General features: G+C 46.7%; 1 protein-coding gene across 3 annotated transcripts in view; it reads left to right on the top strand.

Moving 5' to 3' along the window:
* Positions 1 to 23579, top strand: part of LRRK1 (leucine rich repeat kinase 1) — a 1071210-nt gene that overhangs the window by 236323 nt on the left and 811308 nt on the right. For all 3 annotated transcript variants that reach the window (XM_069625026.1, XM_069625024.1, XM_069625025.1), the window contains exon 3: positions 10985 to 11148. In XM_069625026.1, the coding sequence (XP_069481127.1) occupies positions 10985 to 11148 (164 nt within the window). The remainder of the gene's footprint in view (positions 1 to 10984; positions 11149 to 23579) is intronic.

The following is a 23579-nucleotide window of genomic DNA, read 5'->3' as shown; positions in this document are numbered from 1 at the left end:
GGTACCTCCCAGGGAAATATACCTCTGGGTGCACCATTTATTTCCTCCAGTGTCTGGCGGAAAGTGCTACCATATAAGACTGGTGCCCTGAGGTGAGGTGGAAGAATAGACCAAGGTGACCATATACCCCAGAACCAGAGTAAATGGAAGGAGGCATGCCATCTTCATACACACCAGCAACCACCCAAGTATGCCACCAGATATTACTGTGTGTTTAAAAATCATGAGAGTTACTGTGTATTTAAAGATAATGCCATTTAGACGCCCCGACAGTGGCACATAGCACATGGGCCATATGGGAAGCCTTTAAGAGAATGTACTGGCACTAACCCGGTGGCTAGTAGGGGCTACTTCTCAAAATAACAGAAACTTCTACAACGTAGGCCGGCCAGGACCAAGGATAGCGGGATCACAAAATCTGCGATATAAAGAGATTATGACCCAAGCCGTCCTTTACAGCTACTAAAACAAGAATGTACCAGAATGCACCGGACTTACCACGTAAAAGACAGTGAAGGCATGGAAGTCAAAACGGACGCAATTCCCAAGATATACACCCGACCCAGGACAGTAGTTCAGCCAGGGTGTCTCAGGTCTGCACTGATACAAACATCTCTGTAACAAAAGAAAATTGCCAACCATGAGTCTGTGTGGGTATGGAAATCTCAATGGTGTTAAATGCCGGCCTATAGCAACAGCAGGAAGTGGCATACATATTGCCAATCTAACCTGGAAAAGGGGCATTTCTCATATATGCCAATTGATATTATTCAAGATGGGACCCTACTATCTTGGCCCAAAGGTAATCAACAACAAATTATTATGAAAAATGAGTCAGCCTTGCTGGCACTCAGTTTGTGACTTCAAGGAAAGGGAGGGGGAGGGGAAGAAAAGGGGGGCGGGAGGGTGATTGTTACAGACAACACGGCTAATATAGTCCCAATTGTTGTCATATAGGACCTCCATGAGAGTAAGTTGCTGACATGTTATACAGTTATCAGCTCTCAGGCGATGGCGGAGGGAAGGGGGGGAGAGAGAAGGAAAGGGGGAGGGAAAAATCACTTACCGTTTTGCATGTTAGCGGAAAAGCCTCTCAGCAGCCAAACCAGAGCCAGAGCTCTCGCCTCGAGATAGAGTAGGTCTCTCGGCTGCTGTTCTCTGGACGCGCGTGTCTGTTAGCGTCATCACGTGACTTACTTTAGTAAGGCAGCCAATCAAACAACACGCCTACCTTTACCACAACGTGTGATCACCTGATCCAACGCGTCTAAAGGCCCCGGAATAACAGAAGCACGGCACCATGTGCCCAGGTTAATCACATGACCCTGGGCAACCAACCATGTCACGAATTTGCTTACTCACAGCCAAAACAGCTGCAACTACGGTCATACGGATGTCATTATGCACCAAGTTATTATGGTCAGAAGTAGAGGAGGAGGGCGGGGGGTGGGTGGGGAAGAGATGGGGAATGATTGGGAGGAAAATTTACCTACTGTCAACCATCGAATGGGGACCAATAATAAACAATAAAAGTTACATATTTTATTTTATTTTATTTTGGCCCCATGGCTCCAATCTCATAGAAATTTGAAAATAGCAATAAGATGTTGTTTTGACAAAATGAGGACCGGCTGCTAATTTGGCATGATATAAGATCCCACTTTCAATATTAAATGTGCCTAGTTGGAACCTATATTTGACCAAGTACGGTCATGATATAGTGGGGGCAAGATCAAGATGGGACCCCAAGAATAGCGGGGCAGGTCACTTGGTGCTGAGGCTCTGAGGCAGAACAGACGAACTTGGTAGCAAAAATTACCTCTTCATCAGCTTGAATGCTTTGTAACCCTACAGGGACCTAAACTGAGGCTCCTAATAGTTAGAATTCCAAGGTTCTATTGGGTTAAGGCCTTTAGTGAGTGTTTTTAAATTAAAGGTCCATAACTGTTCTTTATAAGCCAGGTCGTTTGACATTTGTACGGCATTGGGGGCCCTTACTTTTTCTATGCAGAACCATTCTATTTGGTCCGCATTGTGGCCCGTCTCTACAAAATGAATAACCATAGGGGCATTCAAGTTCCGTGTTTGTATTTTAGAGTGATGTTCGTTAATCCGTACACTGACTTCTCTCGTAGTTTTCCCAATGTACAACATTTTACACGGACATTGTACCGGATAAATTAAATTTTTACTTTTACAAGTTGTAAAAGAACGTAGGTCCCAGGTTTTTCCTTCTGTGACAAACGAAGTGATCTTTTTGGAGTACTTACATGCCATGCAAGAAGTACATGGGTAATGCCCTACAACTGGGTTGAGGTTAGTGTCTCCAATGATTGGCAATTTTGGTGATGCTCTACAAGCTCGTGTCATTTGCTGTTTAAGATTTTTGCCCTTCTTAAATGCCAGCAATGGTTTTTGCATTTTAATCTCAGATGAATTAAGGATACGCCAATTTTTGAGAATGATGTCTCTAATGGCATTACTATGTTGACAAAAAGTCGACACACAGACCAACTGGTCTTATTTGTCAGTTTTGATTTTAGGAGATAGTAATGAATCGCGGTTAGCATAACGCGCACTTATCCTAGAGTGTTTGATTAATTATTTTGGCTATCCCCGCTCAAGCAGTCTCGTTTCCATCATGTCGGCATGTTTGTTGAAGTTTTTAATGTCAGTACAATTACGGCAAAGTCGTAAAAACACGCCAAAAGGTAAGTTACGAAGTAGGCTGGTGGGATGTTGGCTCAACATTGCCCTCCCATATTAACAGGATGTCGTTGATATATCGACAGTATAGTTTAATCTGCTCCACAAATGGATTAGTGTTAGCCAAAACTTTCACTTACTCCAGCAAAGCCATAAAAATAATGGCCGGCTTAGGAGCAAAGGTACAGCCCATGGCGGTACCCTAACTCTGTAAAAAATATTAATCTTGGAATTTGAAAAAACTATTGGCCAGAACTAACTCAGGGCATTTACATAGATAGTCTGTGGGGACATTGTGTGGAGGAGGCCGTCTATTCAACATAATTCTTAAACTATGGATTGCTCTGTCTTGAGGTATATTAGTATAGAGGGCCTCAATATCAAGAGTCACTAAGATTTGTTTGCTGGAATCGAATGTTCGGCCCTCTATAAGATTGATGACATCTCTAGAATCCAGAAGAAAGGTGGGTGTAGCCATAGCCAATGGCTTTATGAAGAAGTCGATGTACTTCGAATGGGGTTCGAGTATCGACTCACAACCCGATACAATTGGGTGACCGGGGGGATTACTAATGTCTTTATGCACTTTAGGCATAATATAAAAGAGAGGAATTCAGATTCTTTACTTGAAAGGAATCCTCCTTGGTTAGCTTCTTCTGTAAATTGCAGTATTTTTTGCTGCATGGCATTAGATGGATCATTGGCTATTTTAGTATAGTGACCAGGAATATGTAAGAGTCTTAATACTTTTCGATCATAGTTGTTTGCGTCCCAGACCACTATCCCTCTCCCTTTATCGGCGGTTTTAATCACTATGGATGAATCTTGCGCCAAGGTTTTTATGGCCTGAAATTCTAATAATTTCAAGTTAAGCCCAGACAGATTTCTAGGATGCTGGATAAGTTCTTCAACTTCTTTAAGTACCAGTTTTTCAAAAATCACAACCTCTGGGGGGGTATCAACCGAATTAGGAGTGAAAGTGGATGGTCTAGAAACACAAGAAATATTGGGTTCAGTATTCATGGTGTGGTCCAAGAAGAAAAATCGCAACCTAAGTTTTCTCAGAAAGCCTTTGATTTTACCTATCAGAGACATCGCACTAGGATTTTGAGTTGGGACATATGATAAACCCTGCTTTAAGATATATATTTCAAAAGGTGTCAGTTCTCTGCAAGAGAGGTTAAAGATATGCAGTATTTCCTCTACCATCTGTAGGCCCAATTGCGTGTCTGAAAGTCCCGATGCAATAGCCCCTGCAGGGGGGCATTCTGCATGGACATGTTGCGAGTTGCTTGCCCTTGGGGGGCAATTTTGCAGCCTCTGCGGCCGCCCCTTCCTCGAAAAGGGTGGTCTCCCAATGTTTGATTAGGCATGTTTTCGTTCCCTGAATTGCTAGAAGATGTATCAGAGAATGTGACCCATCGTTTTTTGAAACCTGCATTCGGGCCCCCATTGTTCTTCCAAACTGTTTGAGGGTTAAAATCTTCTGCAAGGTAAGGGTAAACCTGTTCTTTTTTTAAAAGAGAGATATATTTTTTAAGTTTACTGGTCATTTTTTCAATCGTTAAACTTTTGAATTCTTGAAAAGATTTCTCTATCTGCTCCAGTTTCTGTTTAGCTTCCGTAATTAAAAGGTCACGACTACATTTAGTGGCCACTTGGCTAAATGCTACCTTGTATTCATTGTAGTCACCATCACCTATTTAAGGATACGGCATGCAATCCACTCTGGAATGCAAATACATGCCCACTAGTTCGCACTACCAATGGCATCCACATGTGCCATCCTCGCACGACAGCCTGGAGTATGGGGACCAGTCAGTAAGAAAAAACCACAGGCGCCTATGCGCTTACATTTAGTTCCAAATGCCTGTGGCTTCAAGGGAAAGTAATTTCCGCCACTCGTATTCCCCAGGGCAACTCGCCTCATATTTTCTATATGCTGCAGGTATGCTGGCTGCAGCATGTCCCTTCAGGTACTCCCTTAAACTGTCTACCATCTGTGATAACCCAGAAGATGTCACATGACGGCCGGCTCAAAATTCCACCAGCGTGTGTCCACTAGACCACTGCAGCATGCATGCCATGCGTGGCCCGGTTTGACCTCAATATTGGGCATATTGTGTTTTATGTTCATCCCGATTCACAGCGCTCACACCCCAGCCCCTGTGACATGGGTGCTATCTAAGGTGATCTGATGCCCCCACTCGCTACACTGCTGTACTCCTTACACCCATGAGCATTTCTAGAGACATTGGGCCTCATTACAAGTGTGCCGGTCCGGTAACAACGGTGCCAGTAAGCCTACTGGCACCGTTGTTGCCGGACTAGCACATTACGAATCTGCGGGGTCAGACCTGGTGGGCAGAATGGCACCCACCTGCAGACTTTCACAGAATCACTGGCACCGTTATTAACGGTGCCGGTGCTTCCGTCATCCCCATTCCCATTGAGTCCTATGGGAATGAGGATTAACAATTTACCGTTGCCTGATTTCCCGGATCGCCAGGGTCGCAATCCCTCAGTGATTCTGGCAAGCCAGGTGCCGGTAAATATTGCATGTCCGGCAGCAACCCGCCAGCAGCACTTGTAATGAGGCCCATAGTGTTGAGTCTCAATTTATGCTGTACACAAGTGCTAGCATCCCCAGCCACCCTACGTGTTAGCCACATCAGCTGGCCATTAGTATAAAACAGGAGATCTTATGTATATATCTCTATGCCAGTAGGTGCTGGGGGGGGGTCATACCCAGGTGGATTCTCACGGTGGTCACTTAACCTTAACATAATGAATCCGTCTCAGCATTGCAAACAGTATTTAATTGCTTGCCCTTTTGTTCTTCCCCCCCCCCCCATGTACTTGACGCTCACCAATTTTGTAAGCACTGATGGTATAATCAAAATGTGTTCTTCCATTTTGTTATTCGCGTATTGTGTCTAATTGCATTTCATTATTTTTTCAATACTACGGATACCTAAATGTCTTTTTTGGGACACACTTTTCGGGTGTTTGACCATTTTCTACAATGGTAAATTGGTGTATTTTTGCAACAGCCTTGAGAAAGACCTGTATTATGGTCGAAACACTTGTTGGTTGGCCCCTGTAAATGCTTTGATTTATTTATGCAGGCTCCACCTGCATTGATGTTTTCTTTGTTGATTACTCGAGTTTGATGACCTATTAAATTATACATTTTGTTCACAACACCCGTTCCACACGCATAGCTGTTTCGAGTATTTCGGTACTTTTCATAATAGACAGGACAACCTCCAGCTCCATGATGACCTACTTTTCACTGTTTATCTCCACTTTGGTATCTACACATTAAAAGCCGTACCTTGTGGGGTGTTGTAGTTGGATTCCCAAACAGAGCGCAAGTGTGAAATGGTCAGGTACTCAGTAACTGAGCTGGTCCTGGATGAATTGTGACGGTTCGGATCCAGATAGCTTTTCCAGATTAAAGACAATTTGAGGGGGGGGGGGAAATCCAACTTTTTGAGACTGAGCATTTTGGCTGAATATTATTTGGCATTTTGGGTAATTTTGTCTCTGAAATGAGTCCAGCAGTAAATAACCTCACCAAGATTCTATGCCTTGAAGTAGCGATCCTGACTACTTATCAAAACATCCAACCCCAGAGAGCCGGGTATTTCAGGCAGCGAAATTTACATCGAAACAGACGCAACCATTCCGCCAGACAGGGATGACAAGCGTTTCAACGTTTGGGCAAGGAAAGTATTTTCTGCAGGAGCATGGTTCTAAAATCTGCAAATGCTGCTTGCGCATTAGCAAAGTTTACAATCACCCTGTGGGACTGTATAGCCATGGCGGCTGAGCATATTCTCGGAGGGGAATTAAAAGACGGCTTCCTGAAGATTGTAAGAGACAGAAAGGAGGCTATGTTTGAGTCTCTTAGTCAGGACTGGACTCTGCTGACAACATCAACAGATCCATTGCAGCAAGCACAGTAATACGCAGGTTGGTGTGGTTGAGGAAGTCCGGTTTTGCACCGGACGTGCACTTCTAAACATGCCCTTTGATGGCACTCATCTTTTTGGCAGCCAGGCCCACGAAAGCCTGGAGAAGCTGCAGACCTCAAAGGCGGCAACCAAGTCACTTTTGCCGCAATCAGACAGCCACAACCCTCTCACCCCAGTGGATCAGCTTGGAGGGGTAGGTCCTTTTCATTTCTTTTCTTCAGTTGGTAGAGCAAGAGGACTGGCAAAAGGGGCCAAAGAAGATTTGCTTGTGGTCGACAAGGTAGAAGTGCCAGTCCGCCCAACCAACGTCTACTTTACCATCAGCAGCTACGTCAGCCGCCTCAAAACCTCAGAGACCTTAACCCACAAAACCCCGGTGGGAGGCAGACTCTAACAGCATCTTCAAGAATGGCAGAGTATTGCTTCCGATGTGTGGGTAATGGAAACAGTAGCCCAGGTTTACTGTTTTCCCTTTATAAAAAGGCCTCTGATCATCCACCAGGGAGCCACTTGTTCAGAGTTCCGGATCTGTTTCTTTTGCAGGAAATTTTGAGCCTGCTAGAGAAAGGTGCTATAGAACCAGTACCTGTGATGGAGATGAACAAAGGGTGGTACTATCCCTATTTCCTAATTCCCAAGAAGGATGGAGGATTGAGACCCATCTTGGACTTGAAATGCTTGAACAGGTTCCTCAGGAAGGACAAGTTCAAGATGGTCACCCTTTCTCAGGTCCTTCAGGCCCTCCAGCTCCATGATTGGATGGTGTAATTGGACCTTCAGGATGCTTACTTTCATGTGCCAATCCATCACAAGCACAGGCAGTACCTGAGGTTCACTGTTGGCGGGTTCTCATTATCAGTTTTGAGTTCTGCCATTTGGGCTGACCTCTGCCTGAGGGTTTTCACCAAGTTGATGGCAGTGGTGGCAGCGAGTCTCAGGAGAGTGGGGATTCACGTCTAGCTCTACCTGGATGACTGGCTGATCAGGGCTTGTTTTCCCAAACTGTCCATGGAACATCTCAGCATGACCTGCCACACTCGCCACAGACTGGGCTTCTCCTTCAATTACAAGAAATCCCACATGATACCATGTCAAAGACTCAGTTAATCGGAGCAGTCCCGGAAGCATCCTTGGGACAAGCCTTGCCACCCGAGGTGAGGGCTCAACACATTCTGCAGATGGCCACCAAATTCCAGAGTGCTCACCGCCTTCCGGCCTTCGACTTTTTGAGGTTGTTCAGCCTCATGGCATCCTGACTTTTCCTGGTGCCAGGGGCTCGCCTGAGAATGAGATCCCTCCAATGGGCCCTCAGGACACAGTGGTCTCAGTTCTCAGGCAAGATGTCAGATCTGCTTTATGTTCCAAACAGGGTCACACAGGATCTTCTCTGGGGGGCCTGCAAGCATAATATTCTGAAGGGAGAACCTTTTTGGCAACCATGACTGGAGATAACCGTAGTTACAGACTCCTCACCCACAGGATAGGGAGCACACACCAACGATCTTACAGTCAGCGGTCATTGGTCTCCACCGGAGTCCAAACCACAGATCAATCTTTTGGAGCTGAGGGCAATGAGTCTGGTGCTGAAGGCCTTTCTACCCTCTGTACAGGGAAATAATGTCCTGATAATGACAGGCAACACAGTGGCCATGTACTACCTCAACAAGAGAGGAGGTGTAGTGCAACTACCACTGTGCAGAGAGGCAATGCAGCTCCGGTACTGGCCAATTAAAGAAGGAATCTACCTATCAGCAGTTCACCTAGCTGGGGATGAGAACACAGCGGTGGAGGCTCTGAGCAGGCAGATGCAGTCTCCCACGAGTGGGAACTAGCTCAGGAAGTCCTTCAAGAAATCTTCACCCTTTGGGGAACCCCTCAAGTGGATCTGTTTGTGACTGGTAACAACTGGAAGTTCGAACTGTTCTGCCCCAGGGAATTTCCCCCAAGAGGAGTTCTAGGGGACGCGTTTGTAGTGGACTGGGAGTTTCCACACCTGTACGCGTTTCCTCCAGTCCCGGTCATTCCTCACATGATCAGGCGGTTGAGAAAGTTTGGGAAATCCATGATCCTAATTGCTCAGGATTGGGCCAGGACAACGTGGTACCCAGACCTTCTGGACATGCCCATATGCCCTCCAATATGTCTTCTTCAAAGAGAGGACTTTCTCTTGCGAGAAGAGAGTCGAGTTCTCCATCCAGAGGTCGAGACATTCAACCTTCACGCATGGTTTCTGAGAGGTTGAGATATAAAGATTGGGACCTCCCGGATGACGTAATGGAGATTTTGGTTTCGGCCAGAAGGCCTGCAACAAAATCCTTGTGCCGCTACCGTTGGAACTAAGTCTGCAGCTGGTGCAGGGAAAAGAATGTGGATCCTTTTCAGTGCAATACACCTATGGTGTTGACTTTCTAATTACACTTGCCAAATCTGGGGCTCCAGATTTTGAACAATTAAAGGGTATTTGGTGGAGCTTGCAATCTTCAAGCGCACATCGGAAGAGGTATCATATTTCAAGATGCTGTTCATCATATAATTTCTTAAGGGGCTCAATAACGTGTTCCCTCCTACACCTTTTCAAGTACCTATATGGGACCTGATTCTTGTGTTGAAATTTCTAATGGGCGCTCCTTTTGTGCCTCTACATTCTTGTCCACTAAGACTACTAACATTTAAGACCATTTTGTTAGTTGCATTAACATCAGCACACAGGGTGAGTGAATTGCAGGACCTATCTAGTAAACCTCCATTTACAACCTTCTACAAGGGCAGGGTTGTTCTTACACATTTTGGCAGAATGGAAGGTTTAACTGTATCATATTTTCATTTATCCCGATAAAATGCGTTACCAAAATTGTATCTGCCCCCTCATCCTGGAAAGGAAGAGCAAAGGCTGCAAACACTTGATCCTATAAGGGCTCATAGCTTTTATGTTTCCCGGATGGTGAAAATAGGTAAAGATGACCAACATTTCACAACTTTGCATAGCGTACACTGGCCACAAACTGGGACTAGCAGTTGCAAAACAAACATTGTCCAGATGGATAATACTGGCCATTACGGAATGCTACAAATTGCCTGGGAAAGATCCCCCAGAAAGTCTGAACGCCATTGCACAAGGGGCATGGTGACATCTTCTGCTCTGCAAAGAGGGGTGCTGATAAAGGACATTTGTGTGCTAGCCAATTTGTCTACCATTCACACGTTCACAAAGCATTACTGCCTGCATTCATTCTCAGGCCAGGAAGGATTTGGGAAAGCAGTTCTACATTCAGTCCATGACAAATCGTAAATCTGAACATTCTTACTCTCGCCTCCAAAACCTAACACTGCTTTGGGAGTCTAAAGATGAGGAATACGTGGGAGGAACATCCAGTCAAAATAACATTACCAGGGGAAAGTAACTTGTTGTTCTCAATCAGTTGGGGGGATCTACGTGATCACTGTGCACCCCGAAAGAAGAACAACATGTTGAATCCGAAAATGGCGCTGCGCATTGATCGCATAGATCACACTTTCCCACATTCCACCTATCCGCAGCCCCTCAAACCATACCTACATTTTCTCTGCTTACTTACCTTCTCTCTGGAGTCTCGACTCACCCGTCTCATTGCAAAAGAAGTTTCCTATCCCAAAAGTGGGTAGGGACTACCTTTGCAGGGTCCTGTTTTATCTTAAACTTTATTATCCCCATCTATCCTTCGGATGGAAGCAGGGGACACTCCCATAGCCCCCAAACCCATTATACTGTACAAGGTGAGCGGGGACACCCCCGTAACTCCCGCTCCCCTTGTTCGACTTAATGTGATTCAACATTTTTGTTACTGCCGAATGTGCAGTAAATGCGTATTCAGCATTTCTTTTTTCTCGCAGAGATCGAGCGATACCAGTTGGGAAATTTCCACATCCCATCTTTCTGCAGCCATTCTCTTTGTGCATCTGCTGCTCTTTCCCTCTCCTTCATCTCATCCATCATTGCCGCATCCTACAATACATTCATCATCTCATTCCCTGTTGTCCGTGGCACCTTCTCCTCAAATCCTGTCCAGAAGTGAGACCCTATGTGCTGTATGTGTTGCTCCAGGAAAGGCTTCTATGCTTATTGTAAATAGTTGACCTGTGAATCACTTTGAAATGATAGCCTACTCCTTTGATTTATTTCACTTGCCTTGTATATTCTTATGAAAGATATTTACTCAGTCTAATATTCTGTATTCACTTTACAGCAAAGGCTCCCAGTTCGGTTCAGCTATGTAAGAATGTGTATCGTTTTCATGAGCTGAAGCCTTTTTTCTTCACAGGCACCGTGGAGATGGGAAACAAGCAATCCACACTGGGCAGTGGCTCCACTGGTCAGTGCCCCATGACAGAAAACATTGAGGCGGCATATAAAAAAGGCGATACAAGCAAGGCCCTGGAGCTGGTCAAGACAGCCTGTCAAGAAAACCTATCAAAACTGGAAAAGGTAGGTTTTATTATATTGTCAAGGCACAGAGGAAAGGGTAGAGAAGAAGAGGGGCAGGGAGAGCATAGAAGCAAGTAGAAGTACATGAGACAAAAAAACACATTTACTATTTGTTCGAACACCAAATAAGTGTTCAGCCTAGTCAAGCATCTATACATACAATCACATCCGACACGGTGCATACATAATACAAACATACACTACATATTAAAAAAAAGGTTTTCTTGCCCGTTTCCTGTGGCAGCTTTGGTCCACTGGACTCAATGCTCCATAACTCCAGGCCTCCAGCTCCTGCACTCCACACAGACGCGAACCAGGAAGTGGGGGAGAGCTTCCTGGTTCCTGTCTGACAGGTGTGCAGGGGAGTCCGAGGCAGAGTGCACCCTTTCCATGCCGCCAGCAAGCCGTCGTCAGCTCCAGCCCAGATGTATCCCTGACTTTAGTGAGGGTGAGGATTGATGCAGGCCCTCCTTCGGCATAAGGTATCTTGTGTCTCCCAGCGCATCAATGGCAGAACCTCTCATTTAATGAACTGAGAACGTGTCTTTTGCAAGCAATGTCTCACTAGGTCCTATTGGCCTAATCTGGTGGCTTTCAGCATGGCTTGGTCCCTCTGGTACAGCAATGAGCTGCTGCTCATGGGAGATCCCTGGCTTGGCCCTCGTGGAGGTGAAGTGTAAACAAAGATGGTGGTTGAGCCTCAAGAAAACTCGGTCTTATCGATGCGCAGTGCGGATGTGCTTAAACTGTGCATGGGAGGTCCCTGGCTCAGCACTTGTGGAGGTGAAATGCAAACAAAGACAGTGGCTGAGCCTTAAATAATCTTGAAAGCGTATGCCACACTGATTTGTGTTGCTGCACGCTCAGACTCCAAACAAGTGAGTTGTGCCCGTCGGTCCCCAACGCACCAATTTATACGTGGCCCCAATTACACCACAGGGGTGCAGACACTTGCGGCTAGGATAGCCCTGGGTGAGGGTTTACTTCCCAATATAAGCCTTGGGTGGGCTAATGGTATGTGGGTAGTAGGCGTTGGAGATCGAGCAACGACTGGAGTTGGAAGAAGGTGTAGACGAAGAGGTGGAGGAGCTAAGCTGTAGCAGAGAAGGCGATTGGAGTGCGAAAAAACATTGAGGGGAGTCAGGAAGAGGGCAAGAAAGGAAGTAAAATATGAGGTACAAAAATGAGATCACAAGGAGTTTGGAGAATAAGGGGAAAGAGAGAAGATAGTAAATATGCATCTGGGGGCAGTTGGAGGGAAAATTCAGGTAGACGCGAAGGAGAGTGGAGGGTTGAATGAAAGGAGGTGAAACAGAAAGATCAAGAATATTTGGGAGGTCAGATGAGAGAGGAAACATTAGGATGAATTTTAATGGTTTAGAGAAATATTATAAAGGTACAGTGGGAGGAGGGTGGAGATAATGAGTTGTGACTCGAAACATCAGGTGGAGAGTAAAGAAAGGAGGTGGGAAAGGAGGCAAAGGGGGCAGGCATTAGGAGAGGCTTGCAGAAGATCAAGGAAAAGGAGGGAGGTTCTAAGAGATCATCAGTAAGAGGTGCAGAGAGCTGAGACAGGAGACAGATATTGAGAAGGCAGGATGGTGTTGAGGAGAGCCAGAAGGGAATTGGAAAGTCAGGATAGATGCACCCAAGACTTGACTGGGTGAGCTGGGACTAGGTGGTGAAACAAGCCTTTGGTTGAGCATTGAGATGACGTATGAGAAGAGACCGGTGGTGGAGGCTGTGATAGAAATAAGGGAGAGAGCCCCACAGGTAAGCGTATAAATTGAGCCATGAAGGATGAAGGATGAAGGATGAAGGTAAGAATGGACTTGGGGGAAGGAGTGCAGGTCCCTGCGACATGGAGGTTATGAGAGTGGAGAAATGGAAACCCTTTAGTCTTACTTAGACTACTGGCCTCTTGGTGGAAGCTTTGGAGTTTTCCACAGTCTACTACCTATACCTCATCTCTGCCTAGGCCTACTGTGGAAGCATAAGTGGGTCCCAAAGATCCTGGACAAAAAATGGATCCCAGGAGCAGACCAGAACAGAGGATGAGAAGTAGAAGGCTCAAAAACGGAGACAAGATGTATAGAGGACACTTGAAACCCTAAAGACTGTGAATGACTGTACACTGATCTTCTGCACCAGGCCGGATTGAGGCTCACACCTGACAAACTGTAACCAGCATAAAGTAGCCATCCTGTAGTTACTGATTGATACTTTGTTGTTTGAGCGATGAGGTGCACATGCAAATACATCCTTCATGAGTACCTCATTAGGCTTAGCCCCTTAATCCACCCAGGACTTGTATATCCATCCAAAGGCAAAGGACAGACCTAATTTCTGCAGTGCCCTAAATCGGGCCAATATGTACATCTGGCTCCAGATGTGTGCCTCACTGTCCCACAAAGGTAGAGCCCATTCGACTCACACTACATACCCAGAGAGGCACAACACTGTAAAGGGAAAAATAGATCTTTTGAAAAAGGCAGGCCGGCCCCATAGCTCTCCCACTCACATACCCCAATCCCAAACCTTCCACCCCATCGACACCGACACCCTCATCACCCTCACTGCCAAAACAAAACCTGCATACTTCCTGGAGGACGCATGCCCACCTGACGCTCCATCCAATTGCATCACAACCCTAGCTCCCAACTGGCTCAATATTATCAACTCCCGTCTCTCACATGTTACTATCCCAACTGCACTCAAAAAGAGACAAATCTCATCCTCCTCAAAAAGAAATCTTTCGACCCCACACTCCCTGAAAACTACCTCTCCATTACTATCCTAACATACCTTGCCATAATCATGGAACGCTTTGTAACTACCCAACTGCAACAATACATCTACACAACCTCTGCTTTCAGCCTGGACACTGCACTAAAACCGCTACTCTATACATCCTCAATGACCTCAACAGCATCACAGACAAAGGACACAGAGCACTACTCATATTCCTTGACCTCTCTGCAGCCTTCAACAATATTGACCACATAATTCTACTAGACATCCTAGCCCACATGATGAATCTCGCTGGCACCGTACTCGACTGGTTCACCACCTTTCTCACTGACAGGACACACCATGCCCCCTTATCAATCAGACGCCACCCCTGTCAAGTATGTGTCCCTGCAAGGCTCCTCCATATCTCCTCTTCCCTTCAACCTATATGTTGAATCCCTTGAACAGACCCTTAGCAAATACAACGCTCATTTCCACCAATACGCAGATGACACACAAATATACCTCCAAATGTCATCCCCATTCACAACTCCACACCCTCAAAACCTGGCTCTCCACCTTCACCAACTGGATGGCCACCCACTTCCTCAAACTCAACCTTTCCAAAACAGAATACCTTCTCATCTGCCCCCCCAAGGCACAAACCCAACCTTACCCCCTAGATCCAAGAACTTGCAACGTACAACCCACACATATCCCTCTCTACACCTGTGAAGTCCTTTGGCTTCACCATCGACCCGCACCTTTCCTTCACACACCCCTTAGCCGCTGTCACCAAAACATGCAATCTACAACACTTCCTACGCAAAATCAGACATAGACTTTCTCCCGACAACTTCCGCACTGCAATCCAAGCACTGGTCCTCTCTAAGCTGGACTATGGAAAGGCTCTCCTCAATGGACTCCCCAACAGCATCCTTGCTCCACTGAAAACCATACAAAACGCAACAGCCAGGTGCATCCTCAACCTGCGCAAACATTCACACATCACCCCCATTCTTGCCCAGCTCCACTGGCTCCCAGTACTTCAGAAAACTACCTTCAAAGGACTCTGCATTAGATTCAAAGCCATCTACTTCAAAACTCCATCTTACCTTCATGACAAACTCAAAACCCATCCCCCACACAAACACCGGACAAGCCAACCAACACCATCTACACATTGCACTTTGCAAAATGCACACAAAAACATGCTTTTACCCACTGGGCACGGAAAACCATACTTCTTCACATATGCACGGTATCCTCCATTACCATTTTCAGAAAGAGCCTCACCACATACCTGTTTCCCCACACATAACTCTGCCCTCTTTCACTGCTATCACTTGGCTATCCTAATCTTCCCATCCTTTCCTGAAAACATTTTGTAACTTCTTTTTGCTCTTTGCCAGAGGGGAGAGACCACCAGAACCCTAAAGGAACAGATCATTGAGCACAGTCAGATATTGGAAATTCTTCCATGCAAGCAACAGTGAGATGTAATTTCAGTAACTCTCACCCTGCAATTGCATAATTGAAATGCAGAGTTTGAAAGAATAATGACAAACAATCCCATAGGGTGAGATGTGTCAAAGACTATGAAGATGAAGGAACCCTATTGGATATGGGGCCTCATTACGACCCTGGCGCTCACGTAATGAAGGGTTCCGGTACGGGACCGGCACCCTTCATTACGTAAGCGCCGATTGCGAGGTTCCCTTTGCGGGACCCAGCCCAGACGTCTGGTAAAACCAGATGTCTTTTCCGGGTCCCACGAGGGGAAGAGGGAGATAATAATGGGCCATTTGTAATGTGCCCGTTATTACCTCCCTCCCCATTCCCATTGAGCCCTATGGGGGCTCAATGGGAATGGGGAATGGTTCCTTCAAGGAGGAATTACCGGGTCCTCCAATGTTGAAATGACCTGGTTATTCCTCATTGAAGGAACCCGGTAATGGAGCCCGGTTTAGAGGCAGCCATGGTGCTAACAGCACCATGGCTGCCTCCAAACTCGTAATGAGGCCCATGGTTTCTTCAGGTCAAAGGTCCATATGGGATGAATGACGCAGTCGACTTGTAAGTGTAACTATTAACTATGGGTGTTGATTCACAAGTATCAGTCTGGAATGGAAGAACCTGGGAAGCAACACACAGATTTGAAATGGCACTACAATTACCAGAATTCCTATGGAACAGAGTTTTATACATCAGTAGTAGGTCCGGGAGGACTCTAACATAACTCCGTCAGGTGAATCATTTATATATCATGTTACAAAGGAGTGTGGGAGCCCCTCTACTGAGAACGAGCGTGGGTCAAATACTCTGTTCTATGTAATTTCTTCCACTCCGGAGGGTCTACAACCAAGTTTATGCTCCCTGCACCCTTCACAGTGGAGAAATATCCATTTGCATATCAGTCTTTTGTCCCTCCCACAAGGGTAGGGCAGCACCGAAATGCCAGGCAATTCTCCTCCAAACAAGAGTACCATCAGCAACCCCAGACACTTGTTTTGCCCTTGTCGGACCTCATCAGTGAGGTGAAGCTGAGCCTCTCTAGGACAGTGAGCAAGGGGTCCATGTCTGGATTACCCTGGGTTACTTAGGGTGAAACCCCAAGTTTTATAAAGTTAGACTCCTTTGTACATTTATATATCATGATGACTGCCTTGGTGCGTGAGTTCAGACTGAGAAATCTGTTACCTTCGTAGAAGACGTAGTAGGTATGTGAACGGATTATTTCTAAAAATAAAGTGTTCATTTTCACTCAGAAAATAACCCTACAGACATTTGTGTTGGGAGGACATATTTAATTGTTTTTAGTGTGTTAATGGTTACTTTGCTTTGAAGGTATTTTGCAATTTCAGACCATTCGAGAAATTGACTAGAGGAAACATGTTATGGGTAATGAATGCATAGCTAAGTTGCAGTATAAAATGGAAATTAAGGTTACATTTTTTAAAGCATTTTCGGCTTTTACGAATGGGAATGATATGCTTTTGAAATCAAAGTGTGAATATTGACTGATTTATTTTAGGAATGTGCCCATTTAACAGGGATGTGACTGTGGACATCAGGCGCTGCCAGCAGAGTCAGCGGGCCTTTGTTAACCTTCAGTATCCCAGTAGTTCAGATCTTGACTAATTAAGAAGTGAAACAGCCCTGCAGACTCCCAAATGCACCTGCCAATTGGCTAAGACTATTTTCCTATGGACCAGTCCACCTCTGGTTGCCCCTTGTCTCTGCACACCACAGCAATTGGTAGCAGAGAGGTAATGCCACCATTAGAAGTTACCCATAAAGGGGGCGAGGCCAGCAGCGAGGTTACACAATTGGAGAAAGCCAGCAGCAGAGGTTACAGAAGAGGAGGATGGCCCCAACAGAGGCTAAGCAGAGGAAGGAAAAAGTAGTAGTGTCTTCCCAGAGGAAGGAGGTGCAGCAGTGGGGACCTTGATGAAGGAGGCTAGCAACAGAGGCTACGCAGAGGAAGGAGGCCAGCTGCAAAGGTTACCCCAAGGAAGGAGACCAGCAGAAAAGGTTACCCAGAGTGAGGAGGCCAGCAGCAAAGGTTACCCCAAGGAAAGATGCCAGCAGCAAAGGTTACCCCAACGAAGGAGCCCGCTAGAAAAGGTTATCCAGAGTGAGGATGGCAGCAGCAGATGGAAGCAGGCAAATGTTACCCTGAGGCAGTAACCCTGGCTTATTGTGTGGGAGTCAATGCAGTCACCCGGTACCTGTTTTCCACAGCACAAAACCTGAAGTAATGGGCTGAATAGAACAAAAAAGGCTGTGGATGCACCAATGTAGCACCCAGGCCCACCAGTCCCACATATAGGTGCTTGACCCATTCTGTGGCCTGGCCGTCCAGTTGGAGCCCTCATTGGTTCAGGTAATTCCTCAACTCACTCCTGTGCCTAGCATCCCTTTCAAAGAGTGTCTCTTCAAAAAGCAAGATCTGTTTGGTCCTTGTTGTACCCACGGCTCTCCCCAGTTAGGGACCATCCCCTTTCACTACTGCCGGGGCCACTATCCCATACAAGTCTGAGTGGTGCTATCTATCCTGACACTCGATGCATTTTGGACACCTAGGGACGTCCCCCCCCCACCCACTGTATACGACCCTAATGGTTTGTTTGCACTGCATTTGAATAATCTGCATTTACTCAATTACTGTCCTGTATGTCTTCTCATATACCACTCTAAAATCCTTGAACGCCTCGTTTTCAAGAGAAAATACTCTTACCTAGACTCTTAGCAAGGTCACGGACCTCCTCCAATCTGGCTTTGTCAGCCGACACCCCACTAAAACGGAACTCCCCTGTATTTCTAACTTCCTGAGCTCAACAATGCAGACTGTCTTCATTCCTAATCCTCCCCTTGGCTGACTTTGACACAGTCTACCAATTATCTCTCTTCCGGATTCTGGAGGACATTGGCATTCAGGGTACGGCACTCGCACAGTTGGCCTCTTACCTATCGCATCAAACCTTTTCCCTCATGGACACTTCTGACCCTACACCTCTCCCACTTGCTGTCCTGCGGGGCTCTGTCCTTGGCCCCCTCCCTGGCACTTCGGTCTTGGCAGAGTTCATCATCAGACACCATAGTGAAGTCATCTGGTTTTGTCCAAAAAGACCAAGTTCAAAAGACCTACGCAACCAAAAGTCCGAAATAAGGTACTACCAAATGTTCTACCTTCTAAATGTTCGACTTTTGGTTGGGTAGGTCTTTTCAATTTGGTCTAGGGCTGCGGGGGTGTCTCCCTAACACCCTCTTACTATACTGTGAGCAGGGGTTGCGGGGGTGTCCCCCGCAGCTGTCCTGCAGTATCCCCCCCTCTAAAAAAAGGGCTGTGGGCGTGTCCCCCGCCACTCCCCGATTACTATACTATACAGTACAGTGAGCAGGGGTTTCGGGGGACACCCCCATAGCTGACCCGAAGGGGGGAAAAAAAAGAAGGAAAGGAGCCTGCCGCGCCGGTTCCCGATCACGGAAGTGAAACAGAACCAGTGTTGCAGGGACCAGCAAGTCTGAGGCAAGGTAAGTAGGGGGGTGGGGTGCTGGTGTGTTGGGGAGGTGTTGGGCGGTGTGGGTGATGGGTTGGCCACGTTTCAAATGTTCAGGGGAGAAAAGAACAAATGTTATTTTGAAAAAATAATCTTTGGTCTTTTCTCCCTCAAACATTTTTACCTCGGTCATTCAACCTCAAACCAAGTCATCTACATTCATGCCTCCAGTGCCCCTCTTCCACTTCCTTCATCAGTCTCCTTTTCACCTTACCTATTCTCCCCTTCTCATAAGGCCCACAACTTTGCGGTCCTAACCGTGACCTCACTCTTCATCACCCAGACTGTCAATGTGGCCATGATTAACCTACTCAACATCGAAATATTCACTGCTTCCCTTACCATCAACTTCACAAAAAAACCCTAATTCAAGACTCGGCCCTTCGCCACTTGTACTGTTGTATCAACCTCCTTCATGACTTCCCTCCCTCTTTACTCCTCTTTCTCGACAAAGTTCTCATCTTTGCCACCTGTACCCTCTATAATCTTACCTTTCTTCTCACACCTCTAATCTCAGACTGCCCGCAGGTTGGTTGTCAATGGAGGATTTTTTTAAATTTAAATATGACTTCTCCTTGTCTTGAAATCCATTAATGGACTGACAGCCCCTCCCCCCTTCGAGCAAACATGGTCTCTAGCATCACCCCTCCCTGGTCCTCCATCCCCTGTTAATCTTTTCTCCTCAACCTCCTGGTCGTCCATCCTCCGTGTTCTTCCTTGCATTCCTCCATCCTCGCCAGACAACACTGGATCTCCCTCCTACACCACATAAAAAAAACTCTTCAACTTTCCACCTATTTAAGCCCTCTCTTAAACCTCACCTTCTTAATCTGGACAGTGTTCCAGCTACCTTTGCCCACATACCGCCTCCTCCTTGACCTCCCAACACCTCACTCAAAACTGTTGAAACCTGTTTGTTAATGGTTGTCTTTCATGCCGCCAGGTCCTGTGCCACCATCCTTCATGTACTCGCCATCTCGTTTCCACCCTACACTCTCCTGGCGGTGTGCAGCAGCTGGCTCAGGATTGCCCCACTGACTGCTTATCACTTAAGTATGGGCTTATGGTAGGAGCACCTCCAGGTTCCTCGATAAATACTAATACGTCATCCATTGCAAAGCTGTCTGGCATTCATCTCAGAGACCAGAAGACCCGCCCCCCCCCCCGCACTCCCATCACCTGCTCCTTGTTGCTTGTAAACAGAATGGCCTGTGCAGAGAAGGTGAGATTTCCTAAGAGGCCGGGTTCTCTGTGAAGCCCACTGGGCGATGCAGAGTTGGCCACATGTCAATATGACAAGGAGTCGACTTTGCCCAAGCTCTTCTCATGCTCCTCCGGTTCCCCCTAAGAGGCTTGTGTCTAATCCCCACTCCTCCACCATACAACTATGCATCGCCGCTCCTTCATCCCTCCTGGTCTCTGGGTTGTCCTCCAGCTGCGAACTCACTCGAATAACCCTCTCTTCCTGTTGCCTGGCTACATGGCCCTCTCCCTCCCCTGATTAGTTATTTTTCCCTGGCCAATCTGGCCCAGTCTTCCCCAAATGGGATGAGCAAGATGCAGCAAAGTTTTCAAATCGGGGGCTAACGCCTGCCCACTTTTTCTGGGCAGGCTTTCCACGGAACATCAGCAGTGGCGGTCTGGGATGTTTCGTGTTCCAGTTCATGCTTGCATGCCCCAGCGGTAAATCCTTGGTTCATAGGGGGGTCATTTCCCCAGTAAGAGTACCTTGTGGTCAAGGGTTTCTTTTGTAGCATCACGGGTTTGCTGTCCCAAGTGGGGGTCTCTGCGGGGCTTCCCCGTGGCATACGTAGCAGTGGCGCTGCAGCCTCTCTCTCTTGCCTCTCCTTTGCTGCCAGTGGTTCATGGTGCAAGTGACACTGGGTGTTGCTGGTCAGTCACAGTCTTCTGGCAGTGGGGTGCTGGATCACGGCTCACCCTCTGGTGTCTCCCATTCGGCTTGTCAAAGATGTTGCTGCAAGAAACAAAAGAACACGCACAAGTATTGTGATGTTGACGCACGGCTTGATATAACAGTAGTTTACATAGAAATACATGGCGCAAAAGGGGGCCTCTCAAATGCCACATTCCCCCCTCATGGCTAAGACACTTGTCAGTGCTAGAGCCAACTATAAGAAGGCTATTGCAGACAGGGAATCAGACTTAGACCATAGTGGATGGGAGGAACTAGTTATTGCTGCAGGAGAAAAGAACTCGAAGAAAGTTTGGGAGCTACTTACACTTGGTCCCGTCCATAAAAGAATGTATCAAGGCATGGAAACAATGGTACAAGAAAGGACTGCATCAATACAATAATTCCTCTGCTCATTACTCTACGTCTGGCAGTCAGGAACTGCCAGGATCACCTCCGTCCACAATTGGCTTATCCAGAGACCCCAACCACTGTGATACCCCAAGTGTTAACAGATTGGTTTGTTCGCTCAAAGACATTTCAGAGGCTATATGGAAATGAAAACTAAAAACGGAGTCTGGTCCCGGATGGTATTCGGCAGACCTATTCCAAGCCGAGTTGGAGCTCTGGGCACCCTTACTTACCGATGATGTCAATGACATTCTAATGTCAGAAAGGATTCCTAAATCCTGGAAATCGGTCATGACCCAGCCGATATTCAAAAAAGGCGATTGGCAAGATCATAAATCATATGTGCCGATATCCTTCCTGGATTTGCATTTTAATATCTTTGCTGTTGTCAGGTTTTTTGCTTGCCTTATTTGATGTGTGCAGGGAAGACAAAGACACCTGCTTCTGGCAATGTTTTTGATCAAGGTTGGAGTCCTGTAGAAATGGATGCCTCTTTCCTGACGCCACGCTGCCCAGTGTATGGAACCCTGGGTCGTGTAACACCCAGAGTAAGGCTGTGTGCAAAAGTGGGGGAAAAAACCTTAATGGGGAAAAAAAACACTGTTGGGTGTAAATGTTCAAATCTAAAAGCAATGCTTTGCAGATGAGGAGATTCAGGATGAGTATAATGGCAGGTAAACAAAGGAAGTGGTGAACTTCAAAGTCTCTTGTAGGTTGAGGCAGGAAGTAGGGGTCCTACATGATGATAGCAGGGAGCAAGGGAGTTGTAGAAGTTCCAAAAGGCAAACAAGGAAACCATGAAGAAAGCGGGATCAGGAATCCATAGGCAAGAAGAAATACACAGCTTGCAGCAGGAGACACAGAATCCGGAAGGTAAGCAACACTGCAGAGTAAAGCAGGCATGGAGAAAGCTGGGATAGAAGTGGCAGCGGAGAGCAGGAACAAAGCAGAGGTCCCTAATGGAAATGAGAGCCAGGCACAGGCAAGAAAACAAAGAAAAATGGGGAAGTAAGGAAGTTCAGAATCATGTGAACAAAGAAGCGCTAAGCTAAGGGGTAAGCACCATTAGCTTAGCGTTGCATTGAGATGCGCTGCGGGTCCAGCGGCTGGGTTGATTGTAGCCAGAGCGGACAGCGTTGCTATGGAAATGTGGGTACCCATGAGAACGGGAACCACACAACCAGGAAGAAAAAGGTATCCCAGAATTGACATGCACAGCGGCGGCCATCTTAACAGGGAGAACACAAGACATTCTCGTCAATGGAAAACGCCACCTATGCCATAAGGACCAAGAGGGGTGAACCATGACAGCCTTGCTTTACTGGAAAAATTGGAGGAGTGGATTAAGAATGATTGTATCCACTGCAGTGTTACGCTCACCTGATATCCCCGGGGGGGGTGTCTGGAAGACTCTGAGATCTGGAACCCTGTATGCGTAGTTGCCCAGTGCTGAATAATGAATCTGCAATTACAGAAGGGAGGATTTGTGATAACTGTCTCTAATGGGTGAATCTCCCAACTCCCTCAGACCGATTCCCTTCCCACTGGGTACTTTTCTCACCTTAGTTATTTGTAGGGTGAGCTATCCGTCCTGCGTTTCTTGTGCTGGGGCGCTTGACGTTTGTTGGCGAGCTGCCCGAGTTGCTTCACTGGTGCAGTACGCCTTCCTTGGGCCAAGGCCTGCTGTGACCCTGAATTTGATGGTAGGCAGGTAGGTTTGTTAATTGTAAGTCTTTGTTCTGTTTATGGTGGGAATTCATTAATGTCTTTATCTCCTTCTTTCCGGGTGCGAAGATCTTGATGTTGGCGGATGGAGAGGCACATTTCTATGTAAGAGAAAGCGCGAAGCGCAGCCCCTTTATAGTCTTTAAAAGCTAACCTGTGTTTTCTTCTTTTTCTCCTCACAGGCCGCTGTGGTGCTGCGAGTGGATGAGAGCACAATGAAAAACAGGCCCTCAGAATCCGTTAAGGTAAGTACAGCGCTGTGCGGTTGTTTAATATTGAAAGTGAACCTGCATATGTCTCTTTTCCTTTGCAGATGTTGCTGTGGTGCTCCGGATGGAAGCGTGGCGTAGCGCGATGAAATTCAAGTAAGACTGATGGAATTCGATGTTTTGGAAGTGCGCGTTCTAATATTGTTTTTCCCTTTCTCGTTATTGCAGGTCGCAATGTTCGAACAGCAGCTGTGGTTGCGGTTTGCCAGAAGTCCTTAAGCTAGTACTCACAGATGAGTGATGTTTCTTCTTCTCTCGGTTTGCACAGATTGCAGCCCAGTTGAGATGCTGAGTGCTGGGTGGTGTTTTCTCAGGTAAGAC

Source organism: Ambystoma mexicanum, chromosome 11 (genome assembly GCF_040938575.1).
Source record: "Ambystoma mexicanum isolate Mex_15411 chromosome 11, UKY_AmexF1_1, whole genome shotgun sequence".
Lineage (NCBI taxonomy): Eukaryota > Metazoa > Chordata > Amphibia > Caudata > Ambystomatidae > Ambystoma > Ambystoma mexicanum.
Note: the sequence above shows the minus strand (reverse complement) of the source record. Positions and strands in the feature narration are given on the sequence as shown.